Source organism: Daucus carota, chromosome 2 (assembly GCF_001625215.2).
Source record: "Daucus carota subsp. sativus chromosome 2, DH1 v3.0, whole genome shotgun sequence".
Taxonomy (NCBI): Eukaryota; Viridiplantae; Streptophyta; class Magnoliopsida; order Apiales; family Apiaceae; genus Daucus; species Daucus carota.
Genome location: NC_030382.2, coordinates 21376301 through 21395558, shown reverse-complemented (window position 1 = coordinate 21395558; position 19258 = coordinate 21376301). Strand labels below are relative to the sequence as shown.

General features: G+C 36.0%; 3 protein-coding genes across 12 annotated transcripts; 1 reads left to right on the top strand and 2 right to left on the bottom strand.

Annotated features, from left to right (window-relative positions):
• Positions 1-713: 713 nt before the first annotated feature.
• Positions 714-6276, top strand: LOC108192570 (cold-regulated 413 inner membrane protein 1, chloroplastic). 7 transcript variants are annotated; one of them, XM_017371999.2, is made up of 7 exons: positions 714-830; positions 919-1019; positions 1198-1293; positions 1499-1563; positions 2650-2719; positions 2800-2900; positions 5321-6276. In XM_017371999.2, the coding sequence occupies exons 2-7, from the start codon at positions 928-930 to the stop codon at positions 5359-5361; spliced, it is 465 nt and encodes a 154-aa protein (XP_017227488.1). In that variant the 5' UTR covers positions 714-830; positions 919-927; the 3' UTR covers positions 5362-6276. The 7 variants fall into 7 exon arrangements, with proteins under 7 accessions (XP_017227488.1, XP_063943034.1, XP_063943035.1 ...); XM_064086964.1 differs by having other exon boundaries at positions 2787-2900; XM_064086965.1 differs by lacking the exon at positions 2650-2719 and having other exon boundaries at positions 2787-2900.
• A 132-nt stretch (positions 6277-6408) lies between these two features.
• LOC108203267 (PLASMODESMATA CALLOSE-BINDING PROTEIN 1-like) lies at positions 6409-8740 on the bottom strand. Its single transcript, XM_017372050.2, has 4 exons — positions 8275-8740; positions 7328-7837; positions 6953-6995; positions 6409-6868 (listed from the first exon to the last, which is right to left on the bottom strand). Exons 1-4 carry the CDS (start codon positions 8333-8335, stop codon positions 6637-6639), a joined length of 846 nt encoding a protein of 281 aa, XP_017227539.1. The 5' UTR covers positions 8336-8740; the 3' UTR covers positions 6409-6636.
• A 583-nt stretch (positions 8741-9323) lies between these two features.
• On the bottom strand, positions 9324-18705 carry LOC108192407 (carboxyl-terminal-processing peptidase 1, chloroplastic). Of its 4 annotated transcripts, none has more exons than XR_010288682.1 (12): positions 18303-18705; positions 14442-14561; positions 13997-14134; positions 13557-13661; positions 13288-13456; positions 13124-13200; positions 12487-12531; positions 11396-11479; positions 10656-10694; positions 10513-10571; positions 9899-10028; positions 9324-9803 (listed from the first exon to the last, which is right to left on the bottom strand). XR_010288682.1 is itself a non-coding variant. In XM_064086963.1 (12 exons), exons 2-12 carry the CDS (start codon positions 14507-14509, stop codon positions 9748-9750), a joined length of 1014 nt encoding a protein of 337 aa, XP_063943033.1. In that variant the 5' UTR covers positions 14510-14561; positions 18303-18705; the 3' UTR covers positions 9324-9747. The 4 variants fall into 4 exon arrangements, 3 of the variants coding, with proteins under 3 accessions (XP_063943033.1, XP_017227538.1, XP_063943032.1); XM_064086963.1 differs by having other exon boundaries at positions 10513-10575; positions 13997-14174; XM_017372049.1 differs by having other exon boundaries at positions 10513-10575.
• Positions 18706-19258: the final 553 nt, after the last annotated feature.

Sequence of the window (19258 nt, the reverse complement as noted above, 5' to 3'; positions counted from 1 at the left end):
AGTCCAAATTTGCAATTTTATATATTAGTATTGGTATTACATCAAGATTTTTATAATATAAAATTAATTTTATCCTACAAATATTAATTTTGAAACGTTAATATAGTTTTTATAGATAGCCACAACATTATTTTATTCTACAAATATTAATATTGAATTCTTAATATAATTTTTATAGGCCGCCGCAACGCGCGGCTTCTCAACTAATATATATATAAAGGAAGAAGAAAACCTTGATTTTGCTTTGCTTATAACTTGGTTGATAGAGCAGATGCACTGATGCAGTACCTGGACTCGCCGTTAGTCAAGAAATTACCATTGTTGTCCCTCACCACTAACTCTGTTAAAAGAATTTAACGGAAATACACACAATGCATGAATTTTGAAACTAAAAGTACACACTTTGCTACTCCCTCCGTCTCACCAGGATGCTTACGTACACTGTTTGCACGCATTTTGAGGCTCTCGTAAAGTATAGTTCTACAACGTATTTTTAATTTTTTCTTTTTTTGAATAAAAGTTTAAACGTCAAACTTTTTTTTGGGATTTTTTTCAAAAATAAATATATAATGTAATTATACTTTATAAGAGCATTAAAATGCGTGCCAAAAAGTAACGTAAAGAACATGGTGGGACGGAGGGAGTATATTCAAAAATTGAGGTACACAAAGTGCACAAAGGTGTAATTTCAGGTACACATCTTGCTTTTTACTCTTTAAAATATCCTTTCCTCCAAGCTGTCCACAACATCGTGCTTAACGGACACTTTTATAATATGCTCAAGACCTTGTGCTGAGAAACTCAGTTGATCCAATATCTCACCCTCTCAGGTCAGTAAGTACTCTTGTGCTTGACATTTTAAACACTAATTGTGCTTCCAACGTATAATCTGTGTTTACATGACTTGTTTCTTCGCAGAGTATTATCATGAATATCAAAGGAGGATTTGGCACTTCTGTTTGCTCTTATTCGCCTCTTTCGTCTCTCAATCTTCAATGGATCAATACCATCACATCCACGTATTCATCTTAAACTTTTTTATTTTTACAAAAAGAGCTTGCTGTTCTTGCCACACAGATTCAAATATGTGGCTGTGCTGTTTGGTATTGTTTCCTTTTTTCTTGTTTTTCTGTTTTTAAACAGAAAATAGTTTTTTAGTTATGAAGCCGAACATCCGCTAATTGTTCCTCATTACAGGGTCTTAATGCTTTTAAGTGGCACTTCGATACAGAAATCTTTCCTAGTTCCTATATTTGCTCTACAAGCTCCTGCGAGCATCATCTCCTGGATCAAGTACGTAGATATTTCATACTTTCTTAAACAGACATTATGATTTATCTATTACTTGACATGGTTATCATACTCGTCTTCTTATCTTTCGACTGCATATACTTGTATTAATCGATAATTTTGTATGTTATCTTTTTCATCCCCAAAATATCTGTCATTTTCGCTCAAGGACCTGTTATTGTCTACTTATTTAAAAATTAATTTGCAGGGGAGAGTATGGAGTCTGGACTGCTTTTCTGCTTCTTCTTGTTCGTCTCTTCCTTCATATTCCAGGTACACATAATATTTGTCATCAGTGACGTGTGTTTCCTAGAAATAGCCCCACTGTGATTTATAGTACTTGTGCATTTAACTTCTAAGTTGTAGAATATTCATATATTCCCAATTGATCTTCTCTAAATCTGATAATACCTAGTTAAAGTGTAAAAATATGAGCTTAAGATTGTAGGTCTTTGAATCTGAACCGCAATTTCTGCAATAAACAGCCGCATCCACAAAACCACAAGGTTTAGAACACACAATAATTACGTGGTTAGGTCACCGTGGTCCTTTGTTATATGTTTATGTCTGGACCTGTCTGTAGCCGTACTTTTGATGCTTGTGATTGTCATTACTGGATCCTGCTGCACTTTCCTTATTAGTTATCAAATTCCCTTTCCAGGAACTATTTTGCATTGTTTGAGTCCTCTTCATAGTGCTATCTGCATCATTGATCTCTTGTTTCTAATAACCAAATTCTAAACCTTAATATCTATTTTGTGATACCATTTTACACCATACACTTTCTCATACCCCAGAAAAGTACACTGTGTCTCTTGTGTTGCTTCAGGGTGTGCATAAGCCATAAGGTTGAGCACTAACAGAAACTTTATTAAGCCTAGAATAATTAATATCTCTATCCATCTAGTTATATTAGCAGTTAACTACAACATGGCTTGTTAACCTAATGCAACTGAGAAATTCTTAAGAACTGTTATTAGATACGAGACAACTTGCTTTCTGTGCAGCCTTATTCAGTTTCTCTGCATTACCTTTCTGATGCGGTGTCAGTCAACCATTGATATATATATCTATTGTTCATAAGAGAAATAATGGGACATCATCATCTTCATCATTTCATCTTGCCTACTATCATCCAAGTACTAGCCTACTATATCAGCATGAATGCAAGAGTTTTGAGCAACAAAATAGATACGAATGGTCGATGCTTGATTATAACTTTCTGATCAGGCTTCTGTCAGTTTCAACATAATGCATGTAAAGCAGACAAAGCAAAACTCAACAAAACTATTTGACATATTAAATTTACAAAGTAATACTGCCGATTTAAGATCTTACCATGTATCTTCTTTGCTCTAGGTGAACTGGAATTGCCATTTAGTGCTTTACTGATAGTATTAGTGGCTCCTTATCAAATATTGAACCTAAGGTAATCACTAGCCTCGACAAACTACAAAATAACTGACAGCCCTCTGAAAAAGCATATTTTCTAACAGTATCTCACGGCAGGGGAAAGCTAGAAGGTGTTATTCTCTCCTTGACGATTGCTGGATACTTGGCTTTCCAGCATTTTTCGCGAGGAGGCAGCTTAGGAAAGGCATTTGATCAAGGTTCCTTAGTTGCTACCATATGCATTATCTGTGTCCTTGTCGTGCCATGCTTGCTCTTGATTGGATGCTAATGTAAATATGCCAGGCGCAGGAAATGTGTACTACTTCAGTCTTATAGTTGCTTAAATTCGTAACAGATCTGCTTTCAGTTTGGTAGCAGTGTCCATATCTGCTGACACCAAACAATTTCCAAATGATTTGTTTAGTAAATTTACATTTTCATGAATTTAGGTGAGGTGCAACTTTATTTAATTATACCATTTTTTAAAATTAAGACACCATTTACATATTTATTTTGTGAGTCTGATTAAAGGTGCTAAAATTATCATCCAAACTATAAGAATTTTCATCACCTAGAGGACAAGTAATATTACATGTTTAACCCAGTTTAAAATTTTACAATTAATTTGAGATGGAGGTGCAGACACCGTCTCAACTCCAAAGAAAAAAAAAACCCAAAATGTCACTTTTATTGAAAACTGATAAAAACATATGTGTTTATATAAATGGGTCCTGTTCCACAGCAACCGCGTGTTAGATAAGGGTTATCTAACATACTGTACGGGGACCGTTGGATTTATATTTCAAGGGCTCAGATCCAATTTTGGGTTTTTAATGTATCCGTGGTTATTTTCCGCGGAAAGGAAAACTCCCTATCCGCGGTTATTTACCGCGGAAGGGAGTTTTCCCTATCCGCGGTTTTTTATAACGGATACATTAAAATCTCATATTGGATCTGGGCCTTTGAAATATAGATCTAAGGCCCCGTAGAGTGTGTTAGATAACCCTTATCTAATATGCGGTTGTCATGGAACAGGATCCTGTATAAATTAGACGAAGAGATAGTTATGGAGAACGGGAGAGAACTTCATTTCATTCACACATGTGTCAACCAAGTACACAACTTTATTTCATTTCGTTTCATTCGCAATTTTCTGGTACTTTAAAAAAACCCAAGTCAATTTCTGTTCTTGATGCTGCAATTTGTGTAAAGATTGCATCTTTTTCACTTGGGATTGTTGGGTGTATAGTTGCTTTAGTTGAAGCACATTGCGAAATGGGGGTGGGGTATTGGAATTCATGTCGGGTTTGTGGGAGGAGGTTTCGGAGTAGAGAGAAGCTTGGTGGGCATTTTAGGGAAGTTCATGTGTTGGATGAAAGGAGGAGGTTGAGGAAAGTGGAGTTTGCGAAAGAGGGGAGTAGGAATAGGCTGGTGGGGAAGTTTTTGATGGAAATTAGGGAAATTAGGAATGCTGTCAGGGGGGTTTTGATTGTTGGGAATTGTTTGAAGGCAACCAACAGAACAGAAGCTTCTTATTCCATTTAGCCAACCAGCTCCTTATGAGCTGTAACTGATACTGTTACTACTAGTTGTATTGTATAAATACAGACATGTTGTATAGCTTCATTTACAAATTACAAAACTAATGGATCAATATACCTTTTCTCTCTGTTGGTTCCTCTATGCTACTGCAACATCTTATTCATTCTAGCAGTGATAATGTAGCTTACATATGTAATCGAGTCTCCATCTTCATGATTCATGAACTCTTTACCAGTAGATTGTGTGGTGATTCGGGGTTTGTGACTGTTGTGAAGAAGTTGAAATTGAGGGGGTTGAAGGTTGTTGGTGGTGAATCTGGTGATAGTTGAGATGGGGATTTGAAGAGGGCTGCTGATGCTGCATTTCGCGGCAGGAGATCATATTAGGAAAAGCTAAGAAAGAAGTTGTGTCACTTGTGAGGGGTTGGAAGGACCGTAATGTTTTGAAAAGTTTGGAGGGATTGTATAATCCAGAGACAGAGGAAACTGTAGTGCACTTATCTCGTGGGATATCAAGGCAAGAATGCAGCTTCTGGAAGCAGGTGACTAGGAAATCTATGAACTAGTCATCTATGTTGGATATTGTGCAAGGAAATTGCTAAAGGCTCAATTGACATATCAAAATGTATATACCCGTAAATGATACTCCTGTTCTATACTTATATTCATTTTCACGAAAATTTATGCAATTGCATATCGACAAATATTGCTTCTTTAAAGATTGTTCAATTGGTCAATGCAGTTTTGATAAGTATATATTACATATTCATAAAACATTGTCTGAGGAGTTTTTATGTTCTCGCATTATTAGTATACTCCCTTTTTCACATTTAACTTGTCCCTTACTCTGTCATAACTTTGGTTTAGGTACACTAGATATTTGGGGCTGGTTTGAAATGATAATATATTAAATAACTCACAATGAGGGATGGGGTTGTAATAGATTATTACTTGAATTTTCACTCCAAAGGCCTTTATTCCTGTTAGGCTAGTAGACTTGTGTTGAACAATTCAAACCCTATTTCTATTTACATCTATATATGTTAAACATATGCATAATTGTTTTAAGCTCCTTACCATTTTCAATGTTTTTGTAGAGTATCTACAAATGAACACATGGGAAGATTTTCAGGTATAATGCGTCATAAACAAGGATTTGGCAATAATGTTTGTTATTCTGTGTCTCTTTTGCTGTGTAATCTTCAGCAGATGGGGATGATCTCTTCAGTGTATCACTCTTAATCTTTCTGCCAAAACTTTGATTATTATCTACACTTAGCTCTTTGTTCTTTTATTAAATAAATAATATACTATAGTCAATCATTAAAAAGAGGTTTAACCAAGGGCACTAGCAACCTCTTGTCTGCAGTTAAAAGCTCTACTGCTGAGCTATGGACCCCATTTTGCATATACATTGGTAGTTTGAGGGATAATAGTTATGAAATATAGTTTCTGTTACTAGAGGTTGAGGGTACACAAGTTATCCTATGATATTATATTATTATATTCTGTCCCAAATTAGTTGCTTCAAAAACTTCCGAGCTGTTAGGCATTGAATATAATACTTGATCCTCTGTAATTCTGTTGGTTCTTAGTGAAGTCTACATTATTAAGTCACTGGGATCATTTTGTATATGTCTTGACCTCTCTGTACCATTGCTTTTTGATGCATATGGTTAACACATTTCCTTTCCCCAAGGCTCTCTTCATTTTTCCGAGTCTTCTTTTCCATCCTATATGTATAATATAATCCATTATATCTGGTAACCAACTTCTAAACACTATAGGATTTACAGTTTTTTACCTTTCACATTTACACTTCCGCATAGCCGAAAAATTACAAATATGATGATGCATAAGTCTCGGATCTCTTTGTAATTCTATGTGAACAAGGTTGAATACCGAAGAACGTTAAGCATGGGATAATCAATATAACAATATATCTACCTGTCCATTTCTGTCAGCAATGTTTTAAACCATAAGTCAATTAACTGGAATCTAAATTTAAGGTGGAGGGTTTATTTTGGTAACTTTTTTTGATTAAACCCAATAAAATAATAAGTGATTATCTAACTGTTCACTTTTATATGGTCATTTAGTCAGCTGATGACTATTACATTAATTTAGTTAAGTTTTAGTGGAGCTGTTGTAGACTAATATACTTCTGTTAATGAAAGAAAGAGCAGCTATAATGAATCCTGTGAATTACTATGCTCTTCGCTTTATCTGGTTTCTAATCTAACTAAAAAAGCCATAAATTATGAAAAATACAATGATGATGCAAGGAATGGGCTTGAGATGTATATCTCATTGTTCATTGACTGATGACCCCATGGAACTTTGTCAAGTGCTGCAGGCGGCTGGGTAATTTTCCAGTCAGGTAGTGGAGTAACTAAGCGTCATCTTCTTCTGCTTAGAACTCTACTGCTATCACTGACATTACCAGATAGGTCATCATGAACAGCAACAACGTGTTTAATGATGTGAAATCTGCTGAGTTTGGAGATTCTGTTGGCTCTCCACCGAAGCCTGTTGGATCTGTATTATCAAATGTTGGTGGGCTAGGCATCGAGTCATATCCAGTTGGTGCACTAGGAGACGTAGGAGTTGGATAGATTGGTGAAGGAATGACTGGCGGACTCATGCTGCAATTAGAAACGTGTATACATTGTTAGTACATTGTTGCATCATGGTAAAATAATGGAAGTTAGATTCTCTTAAATATATACCTTGAAGTGGTCTTTGGTGTTGAGAAACGACAACTTCCAGAACCTGAAATAAAATCAGCAAAAAGTTTGAACTTTAAAGGTCAAATATCATGATTTCGGTTACAGTATATATCTTGAACTGTTTCCTAGGGGGATGGGTATCATATAATCTATTGAGACCAGAATTGTGAATTTCGATGGAAGTTAGTATAGAGACAGTTTTATGCAATTTAGGATATGTTACTTTGTCTATCTCTATAAACTGAATCCTGTTGTCTTGGTGATTCTTTTTGTTATTTTTCCTAGCTCTTGAAATACAGTGAGTGGATATTTTAATTTAACAGAGATCAAGAATATGTTGTAGTTAAGCCTTAAGGTATAGTGCATGTATCTTACTTGGATCAGTGTAGGTAAGTTGTGCAGATCCTCCAAAAACACAGCTTGTCGGTACTGGGTTTTTCTGGTAATAGTCGTTAAATGCATATGAAGCATGATCACGAAGGGTGTTTGGATTGTAACAAGTTGCACCTGGTTGAAGTGCAGAACAATCTGCACCTCCATAACCACAAGCATAGTCAAGAGCTACTTGTAATGCAGTTTCAGAAGCACTTGGATTTGCAATACACCAAGATCCACCGGAGGATGCAGGATTGGCTGTGGTCGGGGTTGTGGTTGGAGTTGTTGGGGCTGTAGTCACAGTTGGTGGCATGGGGTTAAATGTAGGAGTCGTTGTGGTTGGTGTCGGATTTATTGCAGGCGTCGTTGTGGGTGTTGTTGGGTTAATGATTGGAATAGTATCTAGTTGGGCAGTGTACTCTGAAGAATCTTCAAATGATTGATTAACTGAAATCCATTGCCCATTTTGCCAAACTGCTTCTGAAGGAGAGTTCTCTACGATGCTTGAACCTGAATAAAACAATTCATTAGCAAATTCTTCCTCCCTTTTTCTTTATCTGGAAACTAAGAAAGCGATTCTAAAATGATAAATGCATACTGAAGTTTAATATATTATGATTAAAACTTTAGTAAAGGCTAAATTGTGGTACTCTGTTTTCACTATGCAGTTAATTTCAGTGCTTGTTTCCATACTATATCTTGTTTATGTTTTAGCTAGTCTGTAGTCTATGCCACTGTCCCCCTCGTATACCTCCCCTTCTAGTAGAGATGCTTCATAGAACCCGGAGTAATCAACACAAGCATGAGAACAAAATCTAAAAGCCGAGACTTGAATTATCAAGTCAGATATAGGCTCCATGAGTCATGTTCTTCATCACATTATGTGATCAAGAATCATGTACAGAAGTTAGAATACAGAATATGCAAGTCTGTGTGAGCAAACTAACCTGACTTTAGGAATTGACACAGGACAAAGAACACCAAGTACAGGTGAAATTTGGCACCCATCTTCCCCACAACGTATAAATTCCGAGTTGGAAGCTCTCTTTTGTTAAGAAATTGGCAGAAAATCTGGGATTTCCAAAACTGGCGAAGCTGTAAGAAGATGGTACTTGTAAAGAAGAAGATATCTTTTTCTTGCCTTCCTGGATTTCATTTAGTATATATACAAAAAGTGACAAGAATCAGAGCTTTCTTGTGCTAGACAAGGAAAGAGTGGATTAATTTATGGGTTGAGGAATATCAGAATACTTGAGAAAGGAGGCAATGGGTAGTTATAGTTAGCAAGCAAGATGAGGTGCCAAAGAGAAAAGAAAGTACACTGATGAATTGGATGAAATCATAAAAAGTTAATCATCTGCTTCAAGCTCTAGTCTTATGTTTTGTGCTGCTGCAGCTACAATACTACATTGTAACTGAAGTTACACATTTCTGACGGTGGCTCACCGCTTCTGTCAGGGAGCTCGACCCGACTTGTTTTCGTAGTAAATAATTTAAGCATACGAATTTTCGGAACTGAAGAAGCAAAGAAAAAATATAACAAATTTAATGGTAATTCTAAAAATCAAATTCACATATTTTTAGTGTATGTAGTTGGATGAGAACCGGATCCATAGACAGTGTTTTTGTAGGAATTTCTTTTTTACTTTTTTCCCATTGTCTTTCTACTGTTTCATGGTACTTGCCAAAAGTGGGATTTTATTCTTTTAAGCATAGATCTCTGATATCTCAACGAAAGGCCAAAGGTTTCATCTCTATACGGTGGTTACAGTTGGTGAATGATTTTTACACAGATCTTTGATTCAAGCAGACTTGTGGAGAAAGCATGTGAATCAAATTATAAATTTTGTCATTAATCTTACCGAACCCCATTTGTCAAAAATCACATCGTGTATGCCTCTAGATTCCCCGTGCAGTTCTAGAATGGAGGCACCGCAATTTGATCAAATAGTTCAGACATTGAAATTGAACGTTTGTTCTATAAACTTGACATCTCTTCTGCAAGATATTGATAATAAAGATTAACGGGAGCTGTACATGTAGTTATTGGGAGATTAGTGCTTAATTCACAATTTCTGGGCCAAAGTTATGATTTGCCGAAAATAAAACGCATTGAATTATACAACAATATTTATCATATCTAAAAGAGTCAAAACTGTTCAAAGAGTCTTTCTGTATATGTAATATTCACACTTGTTACTCTGGCCAATACGAAATTCTTCTGGTGGTCAATGCTTATTGATCTAACCTTCAAGTTCAGAGATCTTTGTGGTTTTTGGAGCTGAAGCTTAGTAAAGAGTGGAACTAGAATATCAGTGTTGCATCAGAAGCTTTTACTGTGACGGAGTCTCTGAAATGGCACATGCCAGGTATATTCGCAACTAGTAGATCATCGGCTTATGATCAACCAAAGGATGAGTCTACCCTCCTTGCAATTTTTGGCATTGAGTTAACCGTTGTGCGACTTCATTCCAACCTAAACAGAAATCAGTAATTATAACAAAGTACATAATTTCGAACCAAAAGAAAGTTAAAATGAAACACCCCACCCTACAGACTGTATAAATCTACCCGGAAACTTCTTGAAATCGGGTTCTATTCCATTGCCATTTATGTCCAAGTGATTTGGTGTGATATACTTCCCAATGGTGACAACCACTCCAGATCCATCTTGAAGTTCAAATACAGATTGAATCAAACCCTGTTAACATACCACATCATGGAATTTTAATATTAAGCAAATCACAAATCACAAATCAGAACACCATCAAGATTATGCCATCTCAGCAATGAGATCACCATTTTAACTTTAATATGAAACCTCTTACATAAATCAACCAAACTTCAGGACACATCAGAACCGGACATAGAAACTTAGTTATCAAATAAGCGACTACTAGTTTAGCTCAAAACATGAAAATAAGATGTCCATGAACAATGTGGTTAAAAAGGAAAGACCAAGTACCCAATACTTACATGTTATATTCCCTTGGTCCCTGCAACCAATCTTGATAAGTAAAATGTGCAATAGATACAGTTAAGATCTATGAAATATTTTTGGAGAATTTTTTGGCTATGGATAACTCATGAGTCATGACACATGGAGCATTATATTAAAAATAAAGATAGAATTAGTATGTAAATAAAACAACATGCAACTGCCATTTTGAATCTTTGATTCATACCTTGCCAAAAGTTTTTTCCCCGACAAGAACTGCTCTACAATTATCATGAAGAGCACTAGCTACCTAAATCCAAACACGGAGATCAGTTCCACGCTGCATGAAGATTTAGTATGACATGATGTATGACAATCTGAGCAACTTACAATTTCACTTGCACTGGCTGTATTTTTGTTCACCAAAACCTGCATAACAAGAACTATGAAATGTACTGTTTCTGGAAATAAGCAACTATGTTCACAAAAAAAATGCTAAACACCTCTAAATGCATAGTCTAGAAAAAATTACATAAGATAAGTCCTTATTTTTGCCTAATAAATTCAGCCAAACACCTCATACTTATCCATCCCAGCTAAAAGTGAAACCTTACATATATAGATAATGGATTTAATTCAACAAAATCTTAAGAATATCTCAAAATCATGTAACCACACTTCGTCATAGTCGAGTTGTACTGTCTTCATGAGTTCAAAACTCAACTTCAATAGCAGAGTTATATATAAACTCAAGCTCAATACTGATTCTGAATCAGGTTACAAACTCTTGACGAGGACACCAGAACAGAAAATTTATTCGATGCATAAGGACCACCCAAGTTTTCAGTAAAGGTTAGATCTGAATCAGATTTTTTCTTTCCCGAAGTAAATACAACTATTTTGTTCCATATCCTTATTCCGCCCTTCGTTTATTTAAATGGGAAAACAACAGAAACTCTTCAAAAAGTCAGAGTTCACTTCTGCCTCTTTGTGATACACACTAATGCATTCTTTAAATACTTAAGGCACCTAAATTACTTCAGGTAATACACCTGTTCACAAAGGTCATGAGTTGAGCCATATTTGATGACAATAATTAGCATAGCAAACACTAGAATGTGTTGGCATACAATAACGGGTGAAGTAAAAAGAGGTTCACTGTCTGCAATGATATTGTTCTGGTACTGGGTTTCTCGTCCAGCTGTATAAATCACCTGCCCACATGACAAAAACATAGTAAAAACTAAAAGCATTCACAGGCAACTAAAAATGTACAGCTTTGTTGATATTATAGGGACAAGGTAGGCTAGGTGTTATACATTAATACATATATAGGAATCAAGATAAGGAACATCATTGGTAAAACTACAAGTTACTGTAATAAAATAAAGAAAATTCAACTGCAATACGGGGTAGTGAGTGCATATTAAACATAGAGTATTGGTAGATTCCATAAGTTACAAGAGAGGAAAAAAGCTGGAGGAAAGAGATTAGTATATATTTTTATTAAATCAAATAGTGAAGGTCGACAGAAAAAAGAGATCAATAATAAAGCTCCATAGATTTAAGTACCACATTTTACGTAGGAAGATTAGATGCACTTTTACACTCAAACTAAGCATAGTGACGGGGGGCATGAAAACCTTGGGGTAGTGGTTATTCTGCGCTTTACTCACCCCTAGTTCTATCCATTTATTATTCTTATTCCATGACTGTATAATTGTTGTCATGCATTTGAAAGATCTACCATAGTTCCATCAACTACTCAAATTTGAGTTGCTCCTCATTTGTAAGCAACCAGCTAACTCTAATTTTTTATACATCTGTCATTGTGCTCTTTTAGCAATTTCTTCCTTTAATAGAGAAGATAGACAAGAAACCTTTTCATTTAATCCCTTACCAAACGGTCACGAGTCAATGTCTTCCTACCTTAGTATTAAATTCTTTTCAAGGAACAAAAGAACAAAGCTAAGTTTGCTTTGCAAGTATCTCAGCGTGCCGTTCAGTCGACCATCTACACAAACCATAATTTTCTGCTAGAGGACCCATGATTCATACAAACACACGAGGAATATACAACTCATCTCCACTTGCAACTCAGAAGGGAAAAGTATGAACACTATCCAGCAACATAGAAAATAGAAAAAAAAATTGAAAGTTGAAATTAATAACAACACAGCTGACAGAAAACTTATATACGTTCTACAAAAATTTCTCTTACAGTCTCCCCCTGATTCATAAAAAGCTTGGCAATTTCAATCCCAGCCTGAAAAAAAAATAAAACTAAATTAGATTTACAGTACGAACTTATAAAAAGAGGAGTAAAGCTTAATCATTCAATGGATAATATCCTCATCTTCAACGATATTTTCCTCAAATCAAGGAGGAATCTATCTCATGATTCTCATGCTTACAATCCCCAAGTCGTACCCACAAGAACTGACACCTTAAGCATCAGACCGAGCTTCATCAAGTCACTCTTTTTTCTCACTTAGAGCAAACATATCTTTTCCTAGTCTCTGCTGAAACTCTAATGTAGTAGCTACAGTATATAGGCCCAATAGAACTATCAAAACTGTGTCACAGCTTATCATTTTTTCAATCTCCTATTGCTCGTAACAAATATAGGCAATAATATGCACGTGTCAAAAATAAAAGCAATTCCGCTCCTCAATAAATTTTGGAGTTCTCCCAACAATTTATCCATTGCTTTTTATAATTAGGAGATAAACTTGTCCAAAATAAATTAAATTGCAGAAAGTGCAGTATTGTGTGCTAAACTAAATACATGGGATTCTTATATTCTTAAATGCAAATGCCAACAGGTGCAGCACATAAGTTTCTTCCATCACGCGCACCTGTACCAGTCCACCACGATTGTCTCTGAGATCAAGAATAAGATACGAGGCCCCCATATCCTGAAGTCGCTGGATTGCTGGAAAAAAAAATGCCACTACATACTTTAATAGAACTAACATTATTCATAAAACATAAAATTTGGTAATATAAAATGAACATGTACCAGTAACAATATCTTTTCTAGCCAAAGCATTAAACTCTTTCAAGCGCACATAACCAACGGAAGTGGCAGCACCTTCAACCTGCTCTAACCGATAGAAAACTGGGGTTCTAGCCACAAGTTGTCTCTCGACTTCAAGGGATTTTACTGGCCCGCAGTTACCATGCTTCACCTATAAATTGACGCTGTTAAGTGAATATAATTCTTCAAGACATCATGAGAAATTTGACTCATACATATAATGTATGTACTTTAAGTTACAAGTCTACAACCATGATGTTCACCACCGTTTCACTCGGACCTTGTATCAGAGATGACGCTTCAAAAGCAGATTTTCCCCTCACATCAACTCCGTTAACAGACAACAACTCGTCGCCCTGAAAATTAAGGAATGCAAAACATATAATAAGGAAAGACTAGATTAAAAATTAAGATAATATGCAACTATCAATCATTTTTAAGAGCATGAACAGAAATGATAATCTATCTGAAGTTGCAAAGTTAAATCAGTATATATTGAAAGCATGATAACTAAACCTGGAGAGCATGTTAGAACCACTTTGCATGCATGCGCAGCAACACGATGTAACAAATGTTGTAGATATATATGAACATGGTGGTGAGTGAAAGAGTATAAAGCAGATAAGTTCCTTAAACATGGCATTATAATTATGATTATATCAATATGGGCAAACCGTCCACCAGCTTGTACCTGTTGTACTCCTGCATTATGAGCTGGACCATCCAAAATAAGTCCTAAAACCTTCAACTTCACACCTCCATTATCATCAGGAACCTCCCTAAGGTTAATTCCAATCCCAGTCATATCATATCTCGCCATCTTGGAGAACTTAAGCAATGATAAAAGGTATATAAGAACACTGAAATATCTGCAAGCGAAAGCCGCATTTGATAGATTGAAATTAAATGCCTCATAAAGATGATCATTAACATGAGTAATAATTTAAGACTAATGAAAGAAGTAATTAGAAGAAAGGCGGCATCCGCTAGAATCAATTAACTAATTTCAGTTCTACATAAATGCAGAAGCAGCAGAACCATTGTTAAAATGGTAGATTTATCAATATGTCAAGAGGTAGCTGTCAAATTCATTTAAGTTTAAAATTCATTAGGGAGGTTAAAGAGGCAGCAGCTACATCTGGGGGAGGAAGAAAACGTGTGTAAGGGTCACCCAAGCTGGCCAGCATTCGTCTAATGATATCATGTGCTTTTGTTCCAGTCTTAATAGACGTTCCAGCTAAATCCTCTTTCTTTTGCTAGAAATGAAAAACAGTAATGCGTCATAAGTCATCCCAGCTCAGGTTACAAAAGGGTGCCAGATAACGTAAAACACAAATGGTCAGACACAATTTTCAAAATTAAAACTAACAATACAAATTGACTTAGTATAGGCATATAGTTACTGCATTCCAAGATGGCAAGCAGGGTAAAAATATTAAAATGAGTGAAATGCTACCTAGAGGGAAAGAAAGAGGCACATAATACAAATAAAACATAAAAAAGAGGCACAGAATACAAAGAAAACATAACTATGAACAGAAATGTCCAATGAAAATAAATCCAAAACTTCATGTCACATGCTCTCCTAAAGTCGAATATTTACTAAAAAGAAAATTTATTAAAAATAATTCTTAGCTCATAGAGATCAAAGTCTAGGACATAGAAAATTAACAAATCATACTGGCTACTTGATTTTAATGACAACCATCAACTCATTAAAAGATGCTTCTCTCATATAAGATGCAACCTTTTTTACCCGGACTCTTCGATTTTAGCCTTATACCCGTGTCGACCGGACATGACATGGGTGTGGGTACAAGATCTGAGTCAGATCCTTTGTATTGAAACTGGACACTTCATCATGTAACAACCTAAGATCAGAATGACAAAAACAGCCTTGCAACAACTTGCTCGTCAAGAGTAAGGTCCAATTATGACCTTTCTATGTTATCCTTTGACTTTATGACACCGATATGACACATATAGTCATATGTATAAGCTTAAATAGTAGAAGACACTAGCCATATACTTTTTCAGATATAAAATGGATTAAGAACAAAAAAACATTTCATGCTTATATGCCAAGTCCCCGCACCCGTGTCTGATTTCGGACTTGCATCCAAGAATCCTAATTTTCAAAAAGCCAAGGATCCGACACTTGGATCTGCACCCGTGTCGGATAGCCATACCTGAGTTCGGGTAACTTAGGATGCAACTAAAGTCTCATTCATATTAAGACATGCCCATAATATAAGTCTTTCTTCAAATGTTTAGGGAGAATTGGTAGCCTGATACTATATATTAGCTCTTTTGATGCAGCCTTCTAGACATCTCGAGTTTTGAATCTAAAAAGCCCAATGTTCTAAAGAAATGATTTGGTACTAAGGTTTAATACTACCCCAAACATAGGCCACTACCCCAAACATAGGCTCCTAGTGATCCACTCTTCTTCAATCCTTAAAGAATGCGAGTTAGCCCTTGTGGGGGAATATTTACCAAGTTATCAACCTTGTTAAAACTTTAAGGTGTTAAGAGATGAACTTAACTGAATCTTATATTTTTACAATCCCCTCAGAAGGACCATTTTTAATTAATAAAGTGGATCAAATGGGCAAATCTTAAGGGGGGCATATACAACTCTATGACCAAACTGATAGATTATAGGGAATATTAAGGGTATAAGGGTTTAAACCGGAAACCTTCCCTAACATGAGCTCTGAACCATGTTAATTTAATACCTACCAATTTCGGTCTTTGTATCCATATCACCAGTTCTCAGTAGAACATGACTTATAATTGACCACAGCTCATCATGACTTGGACTTAATTCAGTTAAAGATTATTATTCATGCTCTTATGAGAAGTAAGAACTAGAACAAGGGATTTCTATAACTAATACTGATGATTTGGATGCACCAACAGTGAGTGTGTAAAGAGGTTATTTGTGTTTGAATCATCTTAGTAATTTGCATCTGAATCATCACCGTCTCAACAATAAAAATGACAACAATATAAATCAAATAGCTCTCACTTCTCATTTCTAAACAAAAGCCTATAAATTACTGACAACATTGACACTAAGTATGATGCCTCACTTCTCATTTCTAAACAAAAGCCTATAAATTACTGACAACATTAACACTAACAAAAGCCTATATATTAAGCTATTTTTATAAGTTAACATTTCCTAAAATCATATGTTGCCCTACTACACCATGTCAAACAGATTAACTAAAAACCTATTATATCTCCACCTTCCCCTCTCATCAACAATTTATATAAGCTATCTGGCCTTTGTAGTCATAGTATACTGTATATGTGTATATGTACTGTATATGTAGGTTTATTTCTATGTGTACAAATATAACAAGCAAAGAATGATAAAACATGAACTAGGAACATAACTAAAATAGCCTATCTTCCCAAAAACACTGCACCTATTTAAAACTAATTCAAATCTAATCCTAATCTAACTTAACTAAAAGATTTGGTCAACAACCACCAATTATTAAAATAAATCTAAATTTAAAATATCAAAGCATAATTCTAACATTCCTCTTTGCTTTGATATTTTACTCAGCTATTAAAACAAAAATTCATCATCTTCATATTCATATTCTTGGGCATACTCCTCATTTAGTTGCCTCCTTCGCATTTCTTGAATCTGATGTCGTGCTTTGGTTTCTAGTTGTGAATTGGTTATAATTTTTGTATGCCTTCTCAGCCATTGCATGTTGTGATTTATGGTTATGGTTATGTATGACTTCTCATTCAAGGCATTTGATTTTATGGTAATGGCTGTGGATTATGGATCATGATGGTGTTTCACAAGTCACTCAAGAAGAGAGCTCCGATACCATTTGTATTGAGCTCTGATACCATTTGTATGTTTCTTTCTATGTGTAGAAGTATAGCAAGAGAAGAACGATAAATCGTGGAAACATGTATATTATAAGCCATGCGCTTATAAATAAGCTAGGAACATAACTGAAATAGTCCATTTCTGGGGGGCCCACTGCTGATGTGGCAGCAGACCCCGCTGCTGGCGTGGCACCTCACTTGCTGGCGTGGCAGCTGACGTAGCAGCCTGGAGGCCCCCAGTGCTGACATGGCAGGGTGACGTGGCAGCCTGGGTGGACCCCAGTGCTGATGTGGCAGGTGGGTAGAAAGTGTAAGTTTTGGAACATTGATTGCAAAACTAGGGGGATATTGTTAGTTTTTAAAAGTTTGAGGAGATATTTGATCATTTTGAAACTAGTTTTTAGGTTTTTATGCTAGGTGTGGTTTGTATCTGAACAAGTGCTTATATATATATATATATGGGGTCCTACTCCAATACAAACTGCTAAAATACAAACTAAATACAAACCAATACGATTAAGTAGAATCGTAAGGGTTTTCGGACCGGGGATGGACCACGAGATGGACCTAGATGGGGTCTAACTGGGGCCTATTAGGGTCAGGTGGGGCCTACCGGGACCATGGTGAGGCTAAGTTTTGGCTCTTAAGGCTGTCTGGAGCCTGTCCAGGTTCAGTGTGGAGCCTTGGCGAGGCTCTAGTGGGCCCGAGGTGGATTGAGTGGGGGCGGGGTAGGCCCTAGCTGGGTGATGACATATAGGGTGTGTGTGATAACATATAAGGGGTGGGTGATGTCGTTTAGGTATAGTTTCTCTTAGTTTGTATTTTAGTGATTTGTATTTGAACAATTACCTATATGTATAGGGTCCGGTCCCTGGTATATAATTTTTAGGGACTGTTTAGTTAGCCTACAATTTTTCGGCCGTTGGATGAATATCCAGCGGTCAGGATTATATTAAAATTTTAACATGTCCAGCACTTTGTTACCGCTGGACGGGTTTATTCCCATACCGCGCTATAACGGCCCAAAACCTGTGTGTTACCTAACTCCTCCACAGCCATTAATGGCTGTGGACCGCTACCCATATGTATATGCAAAAACATTATAAAGCATAAGAGACAAAAAGACGGAATCTTACAAGCCAAGATCGAGGAGACCAACGATTCCCACTAGGATCAAGAAAACTCTCATTAACAATCTCCCAAGCTTGCTCCACCACATCATCATTACTTACCAGCTCCGGCGCATTCACCACATCTCTCTTTACACTCTCTTTATCCCCACAAGCCTCAGCTGAGCTCTCAACTAGCTGAGCTGCCGGTGATGACATAGCTGATGATTCTAATGATATGCAAGGTGGGGATAACACAAGGCCCAAAGAGAGAGCTCCAGCGAGCAAATGGGTGGTCGGCGGAAAACCCATGATCGGAAAAGAGGCTTTGACGGCGGAGATGGGTGGGGGTTTCGTCGGAGATAGAGAGAGTGAAGTGGAGGAGATGAAGATACTCATCTTCCACTTGTTTGTGTTCACTCCACTTGTGTTTTGGTTTTCCTTTTATTTTTAAAATACTTTTTTTATATTAAAACAGTAAAAAAAAATTATATTTTTAAATTTTAATTTATAAATATCAAAATTATGTAGTATAAAAATGCTAAGGTTTCTGATTTAGTTTTCAAAAATTTCAAAGCTTGGCATGTTGTGTTTAAATTTGTCATGAGAATATTGCGTGATGTGAATCTATGTCTCGTTATAATAATTGTTTTAAAAATAATAAAATTAGGCTTAAAAAGTATTGTTTTCACATATTTATTATATTATCCAGAATAATTATATATATTATTTTATTATCATAGAAAAAATATTATTATTAAAAAAATAAGAAAAAATATTATTTTATTAATTTTGTTTAACGTTCACCGATCAGTATTAGTTGGTATGAATGTGATAATATGAGGATCATCTCAACGGCATCAGGAACAAAGGACTGATCCAAAATTGACATTAGTGGTCAGGTAGGTTGAAGGAACTCAGAATGTGCTAGCGAGGCTGGGACGCTCGACAAGATTGGTGGTAATCAAACACATATTTGGGGA

Excerpts from the sequence above, each read along its gene's own strand:
- LOC108192570 (XM_017371997.2), top strand. The coding sequence starts at position 928 with ATGAATATCAAAGGAGGATTTGGCACTTCTGTTTGCTCTTATTCGCCT. Across the intron at positions 1,294-1,498 it reads AGCATCATCTCCTGGATCAA|GGGAGAGTATGGAGTCTGGA; the intron begins GTACGTAGATAT and ends ATTAATTTGCAG. Across the intron at positions 2,720-2,799 it reads TATCAAATATTGAACCTAAG|GGGAAAGCTAGAAGGTGTTA; the intron begins GTAATCACTAGC and ends ATCTCACGGCAG.
- LOC108203267 (XM_017372050.2), bottom strand. The coding sequence starts at position 8,335 with ATGGGTGCCAAATTTCACCTGTACTTGGTGTTCTTTGTCCTGTGTCAA. Across the intron at positions 7,838-8,274 it reads GTGTCAATTCCTAAAGTCAG|GTTCAAGCATCGTAGAGAAC; the intron begins GTTAGTTTGCTC and ends TGTTTTATTCAG. Across the intron at positions 6,996-7,327 it reads ACTTACCTACACTGATCCAA|GTTCTGGAAGTTGTCGTTTC; the intron begins GTAAGATACATG and ends ATTTTATTTCAG.
- LOC108192407 (XM_017372049.1), bottom strand. The coding sequence starts at position 18,674 with ATGAGTATCTTCATCTCCTCCACTTCACTCTCTCTATCTCCGACGAAA. Across the intron at positions 13,457-13,556 it reads AAACGGTGGTGAACATCATG|GTGAAGCATGGTAACTGCGG; the intron begins GTTGTAGACTTG and ends GTCAATTTATAG. Across the intron at positions 11,480-12,486 it reads TTATGAATCAGGGGGAGACT|GTGATTTATACAGCTGGACG; the intron begins GTAAGAGAAATT and ends TCATGTGGGCAG.